Below are 24,138 nucleotides of genomic sequence, written 5' to 3' on the forward strand. Positions count from 1 at the left end.
TCTAGTGTTGATGGGGGATCTATTGTTGTCGGGAGAGGTATATTGTTGCTGGCTGCAGGGGATCTATTTTACCTTTTTTCTTGTTATCATTAACAAATTCCATACAGATTATTTAGCACTACAAGATCATACGTGATTCAGTTTTCCCTAAATGGGGCGTTACTTGGAGTTGGGTAGGACGTGGAACCAAGGGACAGTGCTGGGAGGTGGGTAGGAGGCGGAGACAAGGGTGACTCAGAAGGGGGGAGTTCCTGCACCTAATCCCTGAGATAAAAAGCCCTGAGGATCCATAATGTAAGATTTGTCCGGTAATCCTCAGTCAGCAGGGCATATGATACTCAGCATTAGAGGCAGATTATTGTATGTGTGGTGAATGCAGAAAATAAAAATCTTTTTCTTGAATAAAACCATATTCATCTCTTGCTTCTCCTTATCTTTTCTGTTATCTTCTATTCATTTTATTCTATTCTGATCTAAGAAATGTTCAGTTCTGCAATGTTGTTTATCATCTATTGATGTCTATATACTCATTCTTTTAAACCTTTCTCTGTAATAAATATCATAACCACCAGCTGAAAATGTGTACATACAGGATTTGCTTTTGTCCTAATCAATCATCAGCCAAATCTTACACTTAGTTTTTGGCATTTTCAAAATCTTATTAAGTTCTTAAAATTCATCCACAATAAACACTGTAATTTTAGTTTTGTATTGCATCATCTTACATCTTCCAGCCATTATTAGAGGCCCCAGTGGTAACATTTCCCAGCAGTGGTTCGCGTCTCCCACATGGAGGTAAACAAAGATTAATTCAATGTAATTGGACTCACAAATGACATTTTTATTCCACATCGTAATTAATTGTACGTGTAAAATACACTCTCCGGCCACTTTATTAGGCACACCTTGCTAGTGCCAAGAACATATTCCCCACACCATTACATCACCACCATTGATACAACGCAGGATGCTTTCATGTTGTTTATGCCAAATTCTGACCCTACCATCTGAATGTCACAGTAACCAGTCTGCCCATTCTCCTCTGACATCTGACATCAATAAGGCATTCTTGTCCACACAATTGCCGCTCACTGGATATTTTCTCTTTTTCGGACCATTCTCTGTAAACCCTAGAAATGGTTGTGTGTGAAAATCCCAGTAGATCAGCAGTTTTTCAAATACTGAGAGCAGCCTGTTTGGTACCAACAACCATGCCACATTCAAAGTCACTTAAGTCCCCTTTCTTCCCCATTCAGATGCTTGGTTTGAACTTCAGCAAGTCGTTTTTACCACATCTAGATGCCTAAACGCATTGAGTTACTGCCATGTGATTGGCTGATTACCAAGCAATTGAACAGGGGTACCTAATAAAGTGGCCGGTGAGAGTATATACATGTACAGATAGGGCTGTGCCCCACCGAAACGTTGGCATTAATTAAACTACACTGGGAAATTCTTCCTGTTGTAAGTCCAGTTGAGGGCACTCACTGCCTGCTGCATATACTTCATACTTTTGTTTCATGCATTACACCTGAGCCAATATCCCCACAGGCGGGTGCGATGGCCTATCTCTAACATATACTGTACTATATATATATCCAAAGACATCACTCAGTGAGGGCATTAGGAGCACTGATATGCAAATATACTGCAGGCTGTTACCAGAAAGCTCCGACTTTATAGTGCACTAGCAAAGGTTTAGAAGGTCCTTCTGAAGAAGCTCAAGGGCCCAACTTTACCCACACTTCCTCCAACATGTTGATCAGGCTTGTTTTTGTCACAGTGATTAGTGGGAAGCAAATCAGGCTCATATTTAGCCTATGACCATATAGTCAATGACATCACCTGGGATCCCCAGCAGTTTGTTCCAGGATCTGTCATTTTGCAATAGGAGCAGATGGCATGATTGGTTTACATTGGGGTAAATTGTTTACATTTCCATAAATTATATTTTTAATAATCCTTTTACACTGAGCTGACACATATATGCAGAGACTTGGAAGTGGGCCTTTTTCTGATGATGCTCTCTGGTGATTTTGCTGGAAGCGTGCTCCATAGTGCATTCCCAGCATGGGGACCAGGCTGCCATTAACAGCTCAATAATGATTGGAAGCTTCAAGGACAAGCTTTCAATCACATGTTATAGCCTGGGATTGGCTGTCACAATCATCATTCAATAAAGACATTGCATTTTTTTCTCCAACCCAGAGAAATGTTGTAAACAAAAAAAGGGTGCAAAAAATAAAGATAAAAAGGCTAGATGAGGGCTTGGTCTAGCTTAGTGTCAGGGTCAGTGTCAAGGTCAAAATCAGGATCAAAGTTCATGATTATGGTTGAGCTTTGTGTTTGGACCAAGCCCTGGTTGTTAAGGTGTTCAGAAGAATGTCATGTATAATAGCAATATTATTACAGGCCCCGTCAAATCCTTACCAGTGACATCACCATCCCCATTCACTTGCATGGCTGGGAATCCCAAACCATGTTAGCAAAGGGGCAAGGGGGGGTGGTGACATCACTGACCAAATATGGCCATGGCCAAAGACCAAATATGGTCTTGTCTATATTTTGCCAGTGATGTCACCAAATCTCTGCCCCCTTGTATTTAAATCTATTGACAACTCTGGGGTGCTGTCATGTGCAGCACGAGCAGACAGTAAAGTATATCAATGGGATTTTTTTCCTTTCAACGATCAAGCAGATGATTATTGGTGGTTGACGATCATCGTGATTGATGCTGGATTTATACTATGTACCCTGGCTCATTCAAGTGGGGGGGGAGATGGATATCTGATGGACCCCTTAAATTAAACGTTTTTGCTCTAGAGTAGTTTTTTTGTTTTTTTTCACATGAGCACATGTAGAGTCTACATTTTTGGCCATATATTACTTAAATCTCCCAGAACATTACATGTTTTCTAAAAGCAGATACCTTGTAGATTACGCCTTTTCTACTCAGCAGGTTAGAGTCAACTGCAAGCTCTGACACTAAAATATTTGCTCTCACTCTGACGGTCACAGTGGTACCTCACAAGTGTTGAAAATGTTGAAAAGGCATGGTATGGTATGGTACATACAGAGGGGGCACACATCCATCTGTTCAATGTTTTAGAAGAATATATAGGTATAACCTAACAAGGATCTAATTGACCTATATGTCCAAAATCATAGGAGAGGAAACAATGGGCATCAAACATCCATCTGTTAAATATTGCAATTCAGGTAGCAAGGACAGGGTGGGGAAAAAAAGATTTTAATTGAAGATCAATTTCCAATTCCACCACAAGGCATCAGAAAAGGACACCAGCCCAGAGGATATTAGCTTCCTTTGGATCCAAAACAGCTTCCAAGATACTGAGTATACACTCAAATTTTGTCATAAATTTAGGCCAAAATGTATTCTGCTCCATATCTTTGGTTGAAAAATCCCAATAAGTGTATATTGATTGCTTTGTGTGAAAGTTATAGCGTCTACAAACTATGGTATAAATCAGTGTTTTTCAACCTTTTTTGTGCAAAGGCACACTTTTTTCATGAAAAAAATCACGAGGCACACCACCATTAGAAAATGTTAAAAAAAATTACCTCTGTGCCTATATTGACTATATATAAAGTAATTCTCTTGAATAGTAATCAAACACAAAGAAATTATTTTATAATTATTTCATCCCCCCATATAGTATTTCATCCCTCATACAGTAATTCATCCCTCATATAGTAATTCATCCCCCATATAGTATTTCATCCCTCATATAGTATTTCATCCCCCCATATAGTATTTCATCCCTCATATAGTATTTCATCCCCCCATATAGTATTTCATCCCCCCATATAGTATTTCATCCCTCATATAGTAATTCATCCCTGATATAGTAATTCATCCCCCATATAGTATTTCATCCCCCCATATAGTATTTCATCCCTCATAAAGTAATTCATCCCTCATATAGTATTTCATCCCCCACAGTACTATTCCCCCCCCCCCCCCCTTCTAGTAAGCCAAGTCCCCCGTGTCAATTCACTTACCTTTTGCGTTCCTCTCGCTGTCTTCCCGCGCCGTTCGGGTCTTCAGGGCGGACTGTGAGAGGAGCCTAGCTCCCCTCCCCTCACGTTCGGCACGCTGCCCCGCCTACACACATCCTGACAGCCACATCCGCAAGCCGGATTAAAAGGTCCGCGCGGACTTTTGGGGCTGCCAACCGAGAGGAGGCAGGGGAGCGGCCGACCGAGAGGAGGGAGGGGAGCAGGCGCCCGGCACACAGAAGAGCCGCATTAGACTGGGTAAAGAGCCGCATGTGGCTCGCGAGCCGCGGCTTGCCGACCACTGAATCATTAGATTCTAATGATTGGTCTATTTGTGAGCCGAAGCCACATGTTACAGATGAAATTGGAATTTTTCCCACGGCACACCAGACAATATCTCACGGCACACTAGTGTGCCGCGGCACAGTGGTTGAAAAACGCTGGTATAAATAATGGAATTTACACAGCTTTAACTTTCTGACTGCTCATCACATTTCTTGAGGTGCTAAAATACCAGGACAGTACAAACACCCCCAAATGACCCCTTTTCGCAAAATAGACACCCTAAGCTATCTGCTGAGAGGCATATTGAGTCCATGGAAGATTTTATTTTCCACAAGTTTTTAGAAAATTACAAAACCTTTTTTTTTTACACAAAGTTGTCACTTAAATGATATATTGCTCACAAAAGCCATGGGTATATGTGGAATTACACCCCAAAATACATTCTGCTACTTCTACCGAGTATGGGGATACCACACATGAGACTTTTTGGGAGCCTAGCCACATACAGGAGCCTGAAATCCAATGACCATTTTGAAAGCCTGAAGGTGCGTAACTTCCTCATTTCACTTCCTCACTACCTATCACAGTATCGGAGGCCCTGACATGCCAGGATAGCACCAAAACCTCCCACAATTTGTAAAGTAGACACCCCAAAGAATTTAAGAAGAGGCATGGTGAGTATTTTGCAGATCTAATTTTTTCTCACAAGGTTTTGAAATATAAAAAAAGAAAAGAAAAAATATGTTTTTGTTTTCTTTCTTCATTTTCCAAAAACTTGTGGCAACAAATGAGATCTGCAAAATACTCCCCATGCTTCTTATCAGATTCCTTGCGGTGTTTACTTTCCAAAAAGGGGTCATTTGGGGGGGTTTGGTGCAATCCTGGCATTTCAGGGCCTCCGAAAGTTAGTCAGGAAGTGTAATGAGGAAATAAAGCCCTTTAAAAGCCTGAAGGTGCTTATTGGATTTTGGGGTCCTGTACTTGGCTAGACTGCCAAAATGTCTCTCACATGTGGTACCCCCATACTCAGAAGAAGTAGCAGAATGTATTTTGAGGTGTAATTCCACATATACCCATGGAATGTGTGAGCAGTAAATCATTTAAATGACAATTGTGTGTAAAAAAAAAAAGCATTATAAGTTTATGTCACACATCACTCACTCTTCTAACCACCTGAAGACCAAGCCTTTACTGAAACCTTTTGTTCACATAAAAAAAAATCTGAATTTTTCCTAGGAAATTACTTTGAACCCCCAAACATTATATATTTTTTAAAGCAGACATCGTAGTGAATAAAATGGTGGATGCTGCAATCTTTTATGTCACATAGTACTCACGCAGCAATTTTTCAGATGCAAATTGTTAGAAAAAAAAAATACACTTTTTTTGCCACGCTTTCTGAGCATTTTTACAGAACACGTGGATTGAAAACTGCACCAAAAATGCTTCTCAGAGGCATTTTTGAGGCACATGTCAGGCATGTTTAATTGATTTAAATGGAAGAGATGTTTTTGGGGCATTTTTTTTTAACATTTTTTTTTTAAATCAAAGACAATTAACCCAAACATAAATCTAAAACCAAACAAAAATATATTGCAAAGAATATTGTTAAAGTCCTGGAATGGAAAAGTTGGAGTCCAGATCGCCATCCGATAGATCATTCGTGTCTGGACTTAAAAAGGCTGTTCACTTACAATCCATATGGGAAATTACAGAGTTTGAGAAGAGGAATGGGAACAATTGCATTGTCCAGATTGGAAAAGTTGATATTGACCTATCTACACAGACTCATGGATGTAGATCAGTGGTTCTCAACCTGTGGGTCGCGACCCCTTTGGGGGTCAAACAACGCTTTCACAGGGATCGCCTAAGACCATCAGAAAACACATATTTCCAATGTGTAAAGAGCAGCTACTGTGTAGAAAGCAGCTACTGTGTTGAAAGCAGCAGTATTGGAGGTAAAACGACACTTCATAAATTATAATTACTGGGTAAATAATTTTATGGTTGGGGGTCACCACAACATGAGGAACTGTATTAAAGGGTTGTGGCATTAGGAAGGCTGAGAACCACTGAAGTAGATTTACTAAAACTGGAGCAATCTGATTGCCTCTCAGGGGATCAGGAAGGAATTTTGTCCCCTGCAGGAGCAAATTGGGTCATGTTTTGCTGTGTTTTTTTGCCTTCCTCTGAATCAACTGTGGGTGTAGGATTATAACTTTTTTTTTAATGGTTGAACTGGATGGACTTTTGTCTTTTTTCAGCCAGACTATGTAACTATGTAAGACTCATGGGGGTAGATTTACTAAAACTGGAGCAATCAGAATCTGGTGTAGCTGTGCATGGTAGCCAATCAGCTTCTTCTGCCAACCTCAGTAGCCAACCTCAGCTTGTTCAATTAAGCCTTGTCAATAAAACCTGGAAGCTGATTGGTTTCTATACAGAGCTGCACCAGATTTTGCACTCTCCATGGAGCTGCCCGTGGAACATTAAATGCCAAAAGTGCACCTACAGACTTCAAGGGATGTATGCTTCTGCAATTAGTTACATTTTCATTGTAATTTATTTCAATCATTTTCCAGAAATCTGTGTACACTCCAGTATGAAAGAGTCTTTTTCAGCTGGCCTGCATCAAAATAAAAAATAAACCTATGACAGAGTGGTGACTGTGAGGATATATACAAAGTTCCCAAGTGCCACGCCCTAATAAAACTATTGAATTAAACAAACAGGGAGGGAAGGCCATAGAATGGACTTTATAGGCACTGCAACAATGTTCATTACAATTGTTACTTTATGGATAGTAAAGTAACAATTTTAATGAACATTGTTGCAGTGCCTATAAAGTCCATTCTATGGCCTTCCCTCCCTGTTTGTTTAATTCATTGTGCATCAATGTTCTGAGACAATAAAATGTGTAAACTTGCCAGCCAGAGGTTGAATACTATAGATTCTCTATTCTTACAGTCGGTATTAGTGTAAAAGGTGGACTTGGTGGCCTAATACATTCTACTTTGTATAACCAGCATGGTATGATGACACTTTAATGTTAAAGGTTAAAAAAAGAATAATGATTTGGTATTGTAAACATTTAATGTAATCAGACCCACAGGATACAATGAATTATTTGTGTGGTTGTACCTGTTAATCTGTCTCTTAGGTGCTGTTTTTTTAGAGCGGTAATTTTACAATCATCATCGGCACATTATAAATATTCTGAACATAAGAAGTCTTTCAGTGTACCACGTTGTATGCTCTACCTGCTGTAAGTGTCATTACTATGCAAAATACTGGACAAAAATACAAACTAAATCCCATGCAGAAGGGACCATAGCTGCCTCCTTCCTGATCTGTATATGATCATTTTGGATGGATCATTATAGAATTGCATTGTCTTGAAAGCCAAATGTGCTAAAGTTTGGTTCATACTTTGGGTACATTAATGGTGTGGTCAATCTTTGGGACAACATGGGTGTATACACACTTAAATAATTTCAACTGAAGATAGTAAAAGCGGCTAGAAAATCTAGGTAGATTCAGTTACTGTTGCAGGACACTAAGCCCTCATGCACACGGGGCGTTTTGATTACGCTGGTAACATTAGCTGTGTGAAGTCATGTTTAAAAAACGTGAGTTTTTCAGCTTTTTTTCTACATTTTTGCATTAGTGTTTAGTGACATTTTGTGCAATTAGTGCCCCAGCTAAAAATTTGTATTAATGTGCATAAAGAAGCCAAGGAAAAATGGAAAAATCTCCAAAAGGCATCAAATTACAGATTAGACATTCTTATGTCAACAAAAGTTAGATTTTATTTCCATCATTTACACTTTCAAAATAACAGAAAACAAAAAAATGGCGTCTGCAAGTTTGGGCACCCTGCAGAATTTATAGCATGCACTGCCCCCTTTGCAAAGCTGAGACCTGCCAGTGTCATGGATTGTTCTCAATCATCGTCTGGGAAGACCAGGTGATGTCAATCTCAAAGGTTTTAAATGCCCGGACTCATCTGACCTTGCCCCAACAATCAGCACCATGGGTTCTTCTAAGCAGTTGTCTAGAAAACTGAAACTGAAAATAGTTGACGCTCACAAAGCTGGAGAAGGCTATAAGAAGATAGCAAAGCGTTTTCAGATGTCAATATCCTCTGTTCGGAATGTAATTAAGAAATGGCAGTCATCAGGAACAGTGGAAGTTAAAGCAAGATCTGGAAGACCAAGAAAAATATCAGACAGAACAGCTCGCAGGATTGTGAGAAAAACAATTCAAAACCCACGTTTGACTGCACCATCCCTCCAGAAAGATCTAGCAGACACTGGAGTTGTGGTACACTATTCCACTATAAAGAGATACTTGTACAAATATGGTCTTCATGGAAGAGTCATCAGAAGAAAACCTCTATGTCCTCACCACAAAAATCATCGTTTGAACTTTGCAAATGAACATATAGACAAGCCTGATGCATTTTGGAAACAAGTTCTGTGGACCGATGAGGTTAAAATTGAACTTTTTGGCCGGAATGAGCAAAGGTACATTTGGAGAAGAAAGGGCACAGAATTTAATGAAAAGAACCTCTGTCCAACTGTGAAGCATGGGGTTGGATCAATCATGCTTTGGGGTTGTGTTGCAGCCAGTGGCACAGGGAACATCTCACGAGTAGAAGGAAAAATGGATTCAATAAAATTTCAGCAAATTTTGGATGGTAACTTGATGCCATCTGTGAAAAAGCTGAAGTTAAAGAGAGGATAGCTTCTACAAATGGATAATGATCCTAAACACACCTTGAAATCCACGGGGGATTACATCAAGAGGCGTAAACTGAAGGTTTTGCCATGGCCTTCACAATCTCCTGACCTCAACATAATTGAAAATCTTTGGATAGACCTTAAAAGAGCCGTCTGTGACAGACAGCCCAGAAATCTCAAAGAACTGGAAGACTTTTGTAAGGAAGAATGGGCAAAGATACCTCAAACAAGAACTGAAAGACTCTTGGCTGGCTACAAAAAGCGTTTACAAGCTGTGATACTTGCCAAAGGGGGCAGTACAGGATATTAACTCTGCAGGGTGCCCAAACTTTTGCAGACGCCATTTTTTTTTGTTTTGTTATTTTGAAAGTATAAATGATGGAAATAAAATCTAACTTTTGTTGACATATTATAAGAATGTCTAATCTGTAATTTGATGCCTTTTGGAGATTTTTCCATCTTTCCTTAGCTTCTTTATGCGCATTAATACAAATGTTTAGCTGGGGTGCCCAAACTTTCGAGTGTGTGTGTGTGTGTTTTTATTAAAAAGAACAAACTTGCTATACTCCCCTGCTCTTTACAGTGGTATTGCACAGAGCAGCCTTTTTAATATACATTTTTTTTTAACTCTAGTAACACTTTAAGCCTCAGCAGAACTGTCACAGAATATGTAAACACATGGAAAAAAAAAACTACACACAGGCCAAAAGGCTTTTCTTCACCTTTTATTATTTCAGATTATGCATAAATGGACAAAAATCATTTTTAAAAATGTTCCGATTTCCTCAATCTCAGAATAATTCTTTGTACAGTCAGTATATTTGTGTTACCTCCATGTCTGCAGCATAAAGACAACCGTCTAACCTTTAGTGTTAATCATTTAAAAAAAGGACCTTTTTCAGTATCAGTGCAAAGATCAGCAGCCCAGAGAAACCAGAAGACCCCAAGTCTGTCATGTCAATGAGAGGGGAATTCTGACGGCTTGCTCTGAGTTACTGCGTACTGCAGTTTGTCCTAAACTGGAACCATGGGCAAAATAAAAATAAAATGATATATTGTAATAATTCTATATAAAAATTATATATTATGCAGTCTGTCACTTCTATTAAACGCGGCAATTTCTAATTTCTCTCAATCTGCCAGTAACAGTTTTATTACCTTGTGATCCTGACAACAGATCTATTACTTTAACTCTCCTTAACAAGGTGACAACACAATTTGTTCTGCAGTGATACAGCACAGCAGTGTGGACAGTCTTAGACTGACATGCAGTCTTAGCCCTGGTCTATGCGGCCGTGTGGGCCACGTTTTGCGCGTGCACGAGAGCCCATTCATGAATGGGCTCCCGTGCCCCGGGACACGCAGGGAAGAAGTCCCTGCACTTTGGAAACTGCAGCCCACACAGGAACCTCGGTTTCCAGTGCGGTTGCGATTTCCAGTGCGGGCGGCGTGCCATTAGAATTAAAGGCACTTGCCCACGGGTCCGCATTCCTCTGTGTGGGTGGCACGTCTGCATGGATTTTTGTGCGGATCCGCAGCGGCACCACCCGCACAGATGTGAACCGGGGCTTATGGTGGCCACACTTGCTGCAGTTTTTTTTTGTATTTTTTTTTAGATCCGATCCGCAAACATTCAAATAGCTAAAACATCCCTTCCAATTGAATTACACTCAATTTACACTCAAGAATCATCCAAACAACCAGTGTGGAGAATGACTGAACCGTTTTGCATCGATTGGTAGCACAGAGATACTTTAATCATGAATACGATCACACTTTAAAAATCGATCAGATTATGAGATTACATGGTGGAAACAGAAGAAATCAATAATGTCTGCTCATGTTTGCCATGTCGATTGAATGGGTTGTTGAATAGACTGATTATTTCTACAGTATATCAGAAGAGATCAATTGGAAAAGAAATCAAAGAATTTATAAAAAGTATGTTTGGCCGTCATTCGAAGGACTTTAACCCAGTTCAGCTCTCTCGCTCAATAACCCTACATGAACCTAAGCAATTGTTTCTTATGCTATGGGTCCAAATACTCATCAATAAAATGTATTACTTATAAAAATGTATTACATAATGTATATTTTGTTTTGGGACAATGCAAAGCTTTCTTTTGGCAATAATCACCTTATTTTATTTCTATACAATCTAGACAAAAAGAGGTTTTAAAAAGGAAAAAAAAAAAAAAACCCTATACCTTTTTACTTTCATGTGTTAGTTTAAAAAGAAAATTAGTGTTATTGTAGATAAAAGTATATAGCAGGGGCAGAATGACCATTCGAGCACTAGGGCACTGCCCGAGGGCCCGGGGTCAGTAGGGGGCCCCATGAAATGCCCCTGGTACCTTTTTATAGGCTTTTTTTTTTTTAGTGTGGGCAAGGAAACAGGGGCCCTATGATCCCCTATTGCCTGGGGGCCCCATGAGTTTTAAGTCCACCCCTGGTATACAGTTTATTTTATAGTTTGTCCTGTTTATAAGGACAATAAATAAGTAACATACATTGTATTTTTGTTTATTAAAAAACATGATAGGCTTTCTTTTGGTGATATTGTCTTGAAAAAGTAAATTTCCCATGCAATCTACAAAACAAGAAAATGTTTTGTTTTTTTTTTTATAAACTTTGGCCAGTGATTGTTTTTTTTAAAAAAAGATAATCTAGATAGAATGTCTCATTTATTGTTTTTTTTTTAAAAAAAGCTAATCTAGATAGAATGTCTCATTTATAATGACCCTAGTATTACATTCCTGATAGAAAATATTAGTTATTTACAAAGGAAATAAAAAGGCTTTTGCCCGGTTTTTAACACAACACTTAAAAAAAAAAAAAAAAAAATTAAAACAAACACTCTTTAGGCAGCTACAATACTTTTTTTCTCCTAAAGCGGAGCTCCACAAAAAAGGGCAAGTTTTGCTTTTAGGCCAGCTTCCACGCTCCTGGTAAAGAAATGGGAGCTTTTGGGGATCACGTACCCAATTTTGAAGGGTAATCGCGCCCACTTCCGCCTAGGCGATCGGATGCGGAAGTCGCCCCCCCACCTCCGTAGTCTTATGGGACACGTGACTGGTCCCAGCAGTCTGCTGGACCATTCACAAGGCGCAACGCTCTTCGCACACGTGCAGTGGGCACCCGGCTGTGAAGCTGCAAGCTGTCACAGCCGGGTGCCCACAGTTGAGATGTCGGCACCTAGGGCAGGACATCGCTGGGAAGAACAGCTGGGGTGAGCACATCGCTGGATCATGGGACAGGTGAGTGGCTGCTGACTTTTAGTTCGTTACAGGAGGTTGGAGCTCTGCTTTAATAAAAGACTGGTTTGGTTTAAGTGTGGGGGGGTATATGGTTTGTCCCAATCCCAGTAACTGCCAATTTTATTGTTACAGGAAGTGGAAAAATAACAGACCTACTGGCAGGATCAATAGGAAAAAAAAAAAATTACAGGAAGAACTCAGGAAAAAATAAACCAAACACTTTAGTGTTAACGCATCCGACAGCCTATATATTATATATGTCATTTTATATTTTGCCCACAGTTTCACTTTAACAAGCTCATCCATATAACTGCCATTATCCGAGTAGAAGCCGCGTCTCTAAAAAATAGTGACATTAATAAAGCAAAGCTGTTGCGAGAGAAACATGACAGCTGATCTTAATGAAAATACCAGTTGCCTGGCTATCATGCTGTACCCCTGGCCTGGCTTCAAAACCCAAAATCACAGACCTGGGACACGTAGATCAGCAAAGCCAAACGTTCTTCTGGGTCAGGGATTCAAAGCAGCCGAAAAGTTAGCATGATAGCCAGGGGACTAGCCTTTTCAGGAGGGGTCAGCCCCAGATCTCTTTTCTTTGCAGGTTTCCTTTAATAAACAGGGGCCTCTCCTAGTGACATAAGCTGCATGGGAGGGTTCTCAAAATGGTTACTTGTATGTTTAAAACAGAATTCCATACATTAACTCATTTGGGTCTTGGATAGAGGGAAGGATTAGAATCTCAATCTTGCTATCTGGGTACCCATTGATTTCCCTTCACTTCCTGTTCTGGTAACAGGTGATCACCAGGGCAGGAAGCAAGAGTAAATCTCCCAAATGGGGACAGACACCAAGAAACCCTTCCATTCCACATCCTTCATAGAAACATTTAAAAAAGACCTCCAGTTTAAAGGGCAAGCACATTCATTTCCAGCTGATTGGAATTGGTGGGGATGGAATTGACACTACTCTAAATTCACTTATCAAGTGCTGATGAGGATTGGTGGGGGGTGGGGGTAGAACGAATTCTACCATCACCTCCATGTCATCAATCTCCATACCTTCTGCCTGAAAGACCCAAGTGATTTCTAGGACCACATCCCGATACCTCCTCTGCCCCGATATTGGGAGCTCCCCTCTATGATGCCTTCCCTTTACTGGAGGCAATAGAGAGGAGCAGGTAAGTGGGACCCAGAGTTCAAAGATTGGGATTTTCAATCTTAAAACGAAAAGGTATAAATAAGTGTCATTTACAGATCCCCATCCCTGGTTAGTGGAGTAGAATGAACCAGCCCTTTAAATCTGGTCTACTATGTATCATACAATATACACCGGGCTGTGTGCAGATTATATGGAAGGCATCCTAATAATGCCGCGACAGACCTTGTAAATGTGGTACTCCGCTCTGAAAAGTCCCCGCAAGTGTGCAGGGCCATAAGAGGGGTCAGCTGTCGCTCTGTCCCCTTCCAAAGACGGGGATCGGAGCCTCAGACTAACATATATACACACACAGCAATGAGGACATGCAGGCCGGCACACAGCTGTATACATAAGGCTGGCACAACACACACACACTGCTGCTGCATGGCACATCAAGCTGGCACTAAACTGACATATATATACACAGCCTGGCACGGCGTAGTGTAGCATCGCTAAAAGGCGACCACAATTTGGGGCAGGATGCACGGGTCTCTGTCACCCTCCCCTGGAATGTAAATGATTGGAGAACAAGGGGATGGCATCCTTTTTAAATCCCCTCTGGTATACCAAGCGTGATCAACGGGAGGATGGACAGGGAAATTTGTTCGCTGGTCTCATTTGGGAAAACGGCCTGCAAAAGAAGAACATGTGAATTAATGGATTAAAGTGGACCGGTCACCAACTCAGCGTGTTTAAGATTTCAGATTCAAACAATTTAGAAAGTTACTGTTGATAAGTCTCCACACGGTCATATTTCCGAGGTGTTTGGAGGCTGACTGTTTTAGCGGAGACTAAATACCTCCTCCCCTTCTTTACAGATTAGTGCGACGCTAAAGCCGGCCTTACATGGATCGGATCTTGACCAGTTCAACAGGGACTAGCCGAGATTGGATTCATCCATGGGCAAGCTGGTTGTACTGAAGGCGGATCCATCAACTCCAGTACAACCAGCCTGTCAGATTTTTTTTTACCAGGCGATCACTGCTGGCGGCTATAGCCAGTGCGGTATTTAGGTTTTGTGCTGCCCTAGGCAACACAAAAGTAGTCTACCCCAATGGACACTGACCAACACCCCCCCCCCCCCCCCCCACGGATAGAGTCTGACATTGACAACACCACCCGGGAAAGCCTTCCACTACTACCCCAGTGATAGAGAGAAAGGCACTCCTCAAAGCTCCAGACATCTCTGGGAACAGGAGTCAGGCTCTACATACACCATCAAGCAGCCCCTCTTGGATCCCACCTGGTTCCCATGGCATGCGTGTCACCTTCTGTCATCCCTTCTTCTGAGGGGAGGTGCTGCCCGCCTGAAAAATGCCGCGCTAGGCAAATGCCTTGTGGTAAATACACCCCTGGCTATAGCAACAAGCAGTGACCATTGTGTTCTGCCAGCAGGGAAGGCTACCCATTGACAGAACACAATAGCACTGCTGGAGGGATTCCCCCATCAACAGGATTGTGTTGATGGGGGAATCCCTCAATCAGTGCTATTGTGTTCTGCCAATGGGTAGCCTTCCCTACTGGCAGAACACAATCATCACTGCTTGTTGCTATAGCCGCCAGCAGTGATTCTTTACACTCATGGTGGAAAAAAAAAAAAAAAATTGTACAGTTTATGACTTGCTTTACTCAATGGCCATATTATTATTAGGTACACCTTGCTAAAGCAAAGAGCAAATTACATTTTGCAACTTCCTAATTAAATTATGACGACAAGGGTGACATGGACCCTTGGTCATTTTTCTCATGTTAAGTGCATTCAGGCTACATATTGTGTAAGGGTAAAGCTTCTACGTGATCATCAGACTCAGGGAGGGGCAAGACCGGTAAGCGTTACTCAACTGCAGAAAATCAAAAAAACAAGTCTCCCGCCATGCAGAGCTGTGAAAATCTCACAGCCACATGAACAGCAACACCAGAAAGTCATTTGGCAGACAAAAAAAAAAAAAAAAAAAAAAAGCTCCATTATATGGATTTCATCTTTTCATTTAACCATTTGCCTGGGGTTCAGCTTTAAAGTGTTTGTAAACCTCTAAAATAAAAACTAAAGAAAAATTAACATAGTATATCCTTCTATAGTATGCATTTGCCTCCATCCAAAGCAGAAAGTGTGATTTCTGTTGCCTCTTTAAATCTGCTATCAGTCACTTCTGACAGTCTATGGCACGGGTATCAAACTGGCGGCCCTCCAGCTGTTTCCAAACTACAAGTTCCATGAGGCATTGCAAGATTGACAGTTACAAGCATGACTCTCAAAGGCAGAGGCACGATGGGACTTTTAGTTTTGCAACAGCTGGAGGACCACCACTTGGACACCCCTGGTGTATGGCATTTGGGCACCAAACAATCCCAGGAAATGGCCCGCCCACCACAACAGGTGATTGACAGCCTCAGCTGTGCAGGTATCCCTATAAAACTGTGTAGAGAGACTGTGTCCATTCCTTCTACTCAGGTCTCAGATTACACTCAACTCTCTGCTCTATTCTGTGCAGTGTGTGACATCAGATCCCACACCCCCTAAAGAGTAGAAATATTGGGCTTTGAAAAGCTGTAGAGGAGAGATGGCTGCAGATAAACAGGTACAATGTAGGATGATTTGCTTCATCTCTAGGTATCATCTAAAAAAGTTTGTCACTTCTCTACGTAAATGTAAGGGTTTCCAACCACTTTAAAGAGCCCATTCTGAAGACTGTAAATATCCTTTAACTACAAGACCAGGAAACTGAATACACAGATCAGTAGGAATCGTTAGCAAATCAGAAAAGGTGAATCTGAGAAACGCTCACCTGTCATTCATCGATACCAATGGAGCAGGAGTCAGGGCCCAGCGCTGTAGGAAGGAAAGAAAGCAAACAGTTACAGAAGTTCGTACAGTATAGCAGACACAGAGAATACAGAAGCGGCAGGAGTCACCTACTGAAAAGCTTCACCTCTGCAGAGAAACCTCAAAGTTACGAAGCTCAATAGGCAAATATTACGTTTCTGCAAATAAAAGTCACATACCAGCTTGCCCCCTCCCATAACTTTCCCTTGGTAACCAAGTGGAAGAACCAACAGGCAATTGTAGGAAGGAGTAGACCAGAGCTCGACTTTACAGCTCAAGTTTAAATTTGCATATTTAAAAAAGGGTCCATATTGTGGGGGTTTTAGAATGTTCAGAAATCTTTATGAACACACACATTTATTTACATACACATTTTATATATATATATATTCCAGGTGCTTATATAGCAATGTACACAGCGCTTTACATATATATTGTACATTCACATCAGTCCCTAACCCTCAAGGGGTGTACAATCTAAGGTCCCTAACTCACATTCATACATACACATACTAGGGACAATTTAGACAGGAGCCAATTAACCTACCAGCATGTCTTTGGAGTGTGAGAGGAAACCGGAGTACCCGGAGGAAACCCACACAGGCACAGGGAGAACATGCAAACTCCAGGCAGGTGGTGCCATGGTTGAGATTCAAACCAGTGACCCTAGTACTGCCAGGCAGTGCTAACCATTTAGCCACTGTGCTGCGCATATATACATACATACATATATATACATACATACATACATATATACATACATACATACATACATATACACACACACACACACACACACACACACACACACACACACACAGACGAGAGCATCTTCATTTCATTCCATAGTTTACCTGGCATATTTGTACAGACAAATTTACATTAAACCCGTGGCACCGACCATATGCATATATGCGGTCCCACAGAAGTGAGTCTTTATCCATGAGGTTGCATATATGCGTCCCCGTGTTTGTGCTGGGAGCGCACTGGACAGCACTCTCCAAGCACAGAGACCAAGATCCCACAGAGAGGCCCGGATCTCATGCTAACCATCGGGACCCGGGACTCCTGGTCACCTGATCTCTCTGATAGGCCATCACTGTGCGGCCCCACCCATGTGTTTTCTTTCTCCTCTGAATGGAGAGATCCTTTGCATCTTTATCTCCTTGCAGGGGAGAAACGTAAACAAAAAGTGTGTAGAAATGGAATTAAAAAAGCAAAAACATGCACTATGGTTTCTGGGCAGGAAATGATCCAGACCTTACTAACAGGGACACACAGTACATTTGCACATGTTTACATAGAGATATATATTACATGTACATACACATACAGTGCTCAGCAAAAATGAATACACCCCTTTTGAAAATTAAGATTTTATTTACAAATCTCAAAGAACACAAGAACAATTTCCACAATTTTGACAAAACTGAGTTTTCTGGAACATTTGTTTAGCTCATGACATGAAAGGAAGGTTAATATTATAACTTGGATCACAAAAATTTCAGTTTTACTCAAATTAGTTGATACAAAAATGAATCCACCACGCAACAAAAACTCCTCCTCCTAGTATTTTGTATGACCTCCATGATTTGTAAGGACGGCACCAAGTCTTCTAGGCTTGGAATGAACAAGTTGGCGACATATTGTAACGATTTTTTTCCATTCTTCAAGAACGACCTCTGTTAGAGCCTGGATGCTGGATGGAGTGTGATGCTCAACTTGTCTCTTCAGAATTCCCCATAGGTGTTGGGTTCAGATCAGGAGACATACTTGGCCACTGAATCACTTTCACCCTGTTCTTCAGAAATGCAACAGTGGCCTTACAGTGGATATAAAAAGTCTACACACCCCTGTTAAAATATCAGGTTTCTGTGATTGAAAAAGTTCTGAAATTATTTTTGTCTCATTTTTTTACACCTTTAATGTGACCTATAAACTGTACAACTCAATTGGTGCTTTTCTTCAACCCTTCTCATCAGAGGACGCTCCTGTCAAGGTGCTAACTTCCATGGATGGCCTGGACGTCTCTGTGAGATGGCTGCAGTTCCATCTTTGTTAAATTTTGCTACTTTTGCTCCAGTACTCTAACTGATAAGTAAAGCTTTGCTGATCATCTTGTAGCCGTCACCTTTCTTGTGTAAAGAAATTATTTTCTCTTTCTCAGGCCTTGTGACATTTTTCTTCCATGTGGTGCCATTGCTGACAGCATGAAATGGGAGGAGTTTTCTTTAAGTAACAACCTTTTATAATCAACCTGTTTAATGAATAATTAGACACCTGTAGTTGAATTTTTGGCAATTAGGATTTTGATGTCTAAAATGTAGTTTTTCTTCTAAGATTTTCATTGGGGTGTATTCATTTTTGCAACCTGGGCTTGAATGAATGTTAGGGAAAATGTTTTTTTTTTATGTGCGTGTAAATTAACAAATCTTGTTTGCAATCAATGGCTGGCATTTTTGGGAGGATTTTGTAATATAGTGTCCCACAGAAAATGTTGATTCTGAAAGGAAAGTAAAGGTTTTCTGATAAATCTGTTGGGGTGTACTCATTTATGCTGAGCAGTGTACACACACACACCTCTCTATCAAGGTGGGAAAGGGCTAGTATGCCAGAAGGTTTTTGTTTTGTTTTTTTTGTTTTTGTTTTTTTTAATCCTTGTTGGGGAGACATCCTCACTTCCCGTGTAGTCACCTGAACAGAAAGTAAAATCTCCACAACAGGGATACAAAACAGAAATAAAAACCCCAACAAAATGGTTACAACTTGTTCCTCACAGTTTTGGCTGGAGATGAGCTTTAACCACTCCCCCCCCCCTTCCTGACCGGGCCATTTTTTTGCATTATGGCACTGCGTTACTTTAACTGACAACTGCACGGTCATGCAATGCTGCACCCAAATTAAATATACGTCCTTTTTTTTTTACAAATTGAGTTTTCTTTCAGGTGTATTTGATAGTCTATGCGGGTTTTTATTTTTTTCGCGCAATAAAAAAAATAAAAAAACCAACAATTTTGAGAAAAAAAATAAATATATTTTTTACTTTTTAAAACTAGTCATGTTGAGTAAAAAAAAAAAAAAAAAAAAAAAAATTAAAATTTTGTCATAAATTTACGCCAAAATGTATTCTGTAACATCTTTGCTAAAAAATAAAAAACAAAAAAACAAATCCCAATATGTGTAAATTAATTGCTTTACGTAAAAGTTTTAGTGCTTACAAATGGCGGTATATATACTGGAATTTTTTTTTTTTTACTAATAATGGCAGTGATCAGCGGCTTATAGCGGGACTACGCCAGGCATTCTAACACTGGGCGGGAACTGACTTGGTGTTACTGACATCCCCAGTGACACCAAAACAGTGATCAGTGCTGGGAAAAAAAAAAAGATTAAAAAGCACTGACACTGTAATGGCACTGGGCAAGAAGAAGTTAACATGAGGGGCGATCAAAGGGTTAACTATGTGCTGGGAGTGTTTTACTAGGAGGCGGTGGGTTGGTGCTTCACTGTAAGCACACTGCTCTGGATAGCTGTGCTGTGCACAGCCATCCAGAGCAGTGTGCCCGAGCCGGCAGGCAGGAGGACTGTTAGTAAACAAAGCAGTCCTCTTTCCTGTCAGAAGTGCTCTGTGGGCGCCAGTGGGAAATCACCGGCCGGGACCGCGAATGGCGGCGCGGGTAGGGTGCTCACCCCCTACCTAGAAAAGCAAAATCACGTGTATATATACACACACACACGATTTTGCGCACTCCTGCCGCCCTGTAACAGTATATCTGCTATATGGCAGTGGGGAAGCGGTTAAAAGGCAGCAGTCTAATGACAACCAGAAGAAGAAAGTATAAAAAGAGAACCTGTCACATCCTGGGCATCATCATCTTTAAGCTCCTGGGATTCTGGACTTTCAATCTGCTCACTGATCTGAGATTGAGATCGGGACCCTGAGAAATAAAGCAAAGGGAGGATTTTATGATAATTTCAGAGACATTCACAGAGATTATGAGGATTATAATGTGGACTACAACGTCTCACCTCGATGTGCAGAGACAATCTCTGGAGTGTCAGCGGATGAGATTGTCTATAAGACAATGAGAGTGTCAGACAACAGTCCTAAAAAGGTATCCTAAGAGGAGGACACATGACTAACACCCACCTCTGTGTGTGAGGGGTCTCTACTGAGCGATCCCAGCAGGGCTGGCCTCTCGCCATCACACCCTCCAGACATGTCCTCGTCCTCTTCATGGATAGGGGATGATGGTGATCGCAGACCACTGCATGACATAACAGGCAGAAGAATATAAAGACCAACTCAAGCCAAAGCTTTATTTTTAATAGAGAGGATTTAGTATATTTTTAAGGTTTCTACCTCTCTGATATAGAAGAAAGATCACCCAACTGATGGCTAAAGTCTAAATATATTTATTGATCTAAAAGCCTATAAACAAATCTATGAGTCTGCAGAACACTTCATCAGGGCTTAAACTGCCCAAAACAAGGGGACACATAGTCCAGGCATCCATCACTTGGCAGGTTTTTTAACTTAATTTGTGAGCAGTACATGATGCAGTAAAAGTAGTGTATGGGAACCAAAAAGTAGTGTATGGGAACCAAAGGATGGGGAAAAGATAGGATCTCTGCAAAATTAACCATTTCAATACCGGGCAATTTTCCCCCTTCCTGCCCAGGCCAGTTTTCAGCGTTCTCAGACTTTGAATGACAATTGCGCGGTCATACAACATTGTACCCAAACTAAAATTTTATCATTTTCTTCACACAACTAGAGCTTTCTTTTGGTGGTATTTAATAATCGCTGGGGTTTTTATTTTTTGCTAAATTAACAAAAAAAGACCAAAAATTTAGAAAAAAAACACACGTTTTTCTTTGTTTCTGTTATAAACGTTTGCAAATAAATAATTGTTCTTCATAAATTTAGGCCGAGATGTATTCTGCTACATGTCTTTGGTGAAAATAACCCAAATTAGGATGTATTATTTAGTTTGTAGGAAAGTTATAGAGTTCACAAACTATGGTATAGATCTGAATATTGATCAATCCTGAAGTACTGACAGCAAATTAATTTCTTGAGGTCCAAGAATGTCAGAACAGTACAGATATCCCCCAAATGTCAGGACAGTACAGATATCCCCCAAATGTCAGGACAGTACAGATATCCCCCAAATGTCAGGACAGTACAGATATCCCCCAAATGTCAGGACAGTACAGATATCCCCCAAATGTCAGAACAGTACAGATATCCCCCAAATGTCAGAACAGTACAGATATCCCCCAAATGACCCCTTTTTGCAGAGTAGACAATCCGACGTACTTCATAAGAGACATGTCGAGTTTTTTTAAATTGTATTTTTTTTGTCATAATTTTTTGGAAAATGAAAAAATTAAAAAAAATTAGTTTCACGATTTTTTTTTTTACATATTGTCACTAGTGCAGTACAGCGTCATCATATAACTGGCATGGCGGTGATCAGGGACACTGACTGGTGACCGTATGAAAAAAAAAATATATTTTTTTTTATTTTAATTATTTTTTTATAAAAAAAAAGTCTTTTTTTCATATTTCACTATGACCAAAGTAGTACAATGTTACCATAGTAACATTGTACTACTTTGGGGAAGTGATCAGTATTTTTTTTTTTTTTTTTTTTACACACAATTTGCTTATAGCAAAGAATTACTTTGCTATAAGCAAGTATTTACCTGAATGACATCGATTCATTCAGGGGGGTTTTTTTGTGCTTAGCTGTGATTTGGCCACAGCTAATCACATGACATGTGCATGTGATTAGCTGTGACCATTCACAGCTAGACACTAGTATAAAGTGGATAGCATGAATGAAGCCCATCCATTGTATACAACTGTCATGTGACCTGCTGTGACTGGTCACAGCAGGTCACATGGTACCGGCAACGGGGGCCGATACTCAGATCTGTCATCGGCCGTGTCCGAGGTACACGGCCGGTGACAGATCGCGCCGCTGCGCGGCTCTGCAGGAGCACAATCTGCGCATGTGACATTTGCCGGCCGCCATTCGGCCATAGGGCGGGCGGCAAATGGTTAAAAATTAACAGGATTCTCTGCATTACTGAGCCTGAAATGGAGAAATGGATGCACCAGATGACATGTGAGCAGCATGGTCAGTCACTGGAGCTCCATTCCATGTTTTTGTTGCACAAAAACAGCAAAAAAAAAAAAAAAAAAACACCTAACTGTAGCTGGTTTGTGATAAGCCATTGTTATATAACTATGATCATTTTCTTTCATTAAAATCTGTTTCAGGCCATTCTTTCATAAGGTAAAACCAAGATATACTGTATACTGGTACCAAATAGGACTGGGGAGAATGAGGATTTTGACAGTCTGGCAAATCAGATATGGGGATATAAAATTGGCAATCAACTGGGGGTCTTGAAGTGTAAAAAAGCTAAAGTGTGCATTAAAATTAAAAAAAGAAAAAAAAAAAATCCTCATAAGACCTCCTTTTTCAAGTTGTTCCGGTCTTTTACACCATAGTGTCCCATTTTTCTCTAAAGTATTCTCTGTCCTTTCCAGCTCCTAGCTGCCCACATCACAGGCAGCCATGATGGACAACAGCTCCTACAGGGAGCCTGTCATGTGATGAGCGTTTCTTGAAGTCACAAGATCGCTTTTCCTCCACTCCACTTGGAAGGAGGACATGAATAGGTGGCAGTCACAATGATGTCACCAGGACATGTGACAAGCTGCAGCTTAGACCCACCTATCAACCTGGCCTGTGACAGTTTATATTTCAGGATTTGATGAGTAGAATTGTTGGCTTGATGCCCAACCCAATACCAGGGGAGAGCATCTGGGATTACACCCACTTCAATGAAGTGAAATGGAAGCAATGGTCATTACCTCTTTCTTGAACATAATAAGCAAGCACAATGAAGCGGTCGCTTTTCTCATGTACATTCCTAGAATGAGCAACAGCAAAGAACAGGGCCAACCATACCTGTCAGATGTCTTTATGTGCTTGTTCTTGTGGAGGGAGTTGTCAGGGGCCCCCCGAGCAGGCAGGCCTTCACTGTATGGTATTTCTTCATAGAGCGGTGCGCTGGAAGGAGGAGACCGCAGACCGTTCAGTGCCTCCAACAGGGAGATGGGTTCAAAACCTGGAGGGATGTTATCTGCGCCCTAAAAAAAAAAAAAAAAAAAAGACAAAAAACAAGAAGAAAGGAAAAAGGCTTAAAAACAAAAAGGAACTGCTGAACCCAAGCTCACTGCCAGAAAGGGCCACACACAAAAGCATACTTAAGGCCCCTGTACACATGCTTGGTACTGTGAATCGCTAGACCATTATAAAAATCTGATCATTTCTAGAAGTTATAATGGGATATAGCTTTTTGGCTATACTGGATAGCAAAACAAGATGGTTTCTTTACCTGCCGCATGTATATAAAATAACTATGAGACAACACACACCCACCTTAATATTATCCCAATTAAAGTCGTTTCACAATCCTTCCCCTGAAGTGCCAACATAAAATATATAAAACAAACTTAACATAAATAAACCCAAAGTCCAATAAAAGTCCAAAGCCAGAAAAAATATGCCAAATAAGTCCACAATCTTGAAAAATACACACAGATTCCGATGATCGATGATGAATCCCAAAAATCTTCGTGTACCTCAAACAAAAAAAAACCTCAACATAGTGTATTATCTTAGGTCTCAAAAAGGTGCCACACGTGCAACATGCAAACGCTACAGTGCCACAGCAATTGTGAGAGATTCAAAGAAGCACAGATTACACCACTGCAAACAATATAGTAAAA

General features: G+C 40.7%; 1 protein-coding gene across 2 annotated transcripts in view; it reads right to left on the reverse strand.

The window, feature by feature from the left end:
• Positions 1-9,759: 9,759 nt before the first annotated feature.
• Positions 9,760-24,138, reverse strand: part of MGRN1 (mahogunin ring finger 1) — a 31,000-nt gene continuing 16,621 nt past the window's right edge. For both annotated transcript variants that reach the window (XM_089655753.1, XM_089655754.1), the window contains exons 13-18: positions 23,315-23,496; positions 20,476-20,593; positions 20,355-20,400; positions 20,177-20,263; positions 16,288-16,331; positions 9,760-14,132 (exon numbers count right to left, since the gene is read on the reverse strand). In XM_089655753.1, coding sequence (XP_089511879.1) covers positions 16,291-16,331; positions 20,177-20,263; positions 20,355-20,400; positions 20,476-20,593; positions 23,315-23,496 — 474 coding nt within the window. In that variant the 3' untranslated portion in view covers positions 9,760-14,132; positions 16,288-16,290. The remainder of the gene's footprint in view (positions 14,133-16,287; positions 16,332-20,176; positions 20,264-20,354; positions 20,401-20,475; positions 20,594-23,314; positions 23,497-24,138) is intronic.

The sequence above is a fragment of the Staurois parvus genome, unplaced genomic scaffold (genome assembly GCF_062004578.1).
Source record: "Staurois parvus isolate SC_StPar_1 unplaced genomic scaffold, SC_StPar_1.0 ptg000867l, whole genome shotgun sequence".
In the NCBI taxonomy this organism is placed as follows: Eukaryota; Metazoa; Chordata; class Amphibia; order Anura; family Ranidae; genus Staurois; species Staurois parvus.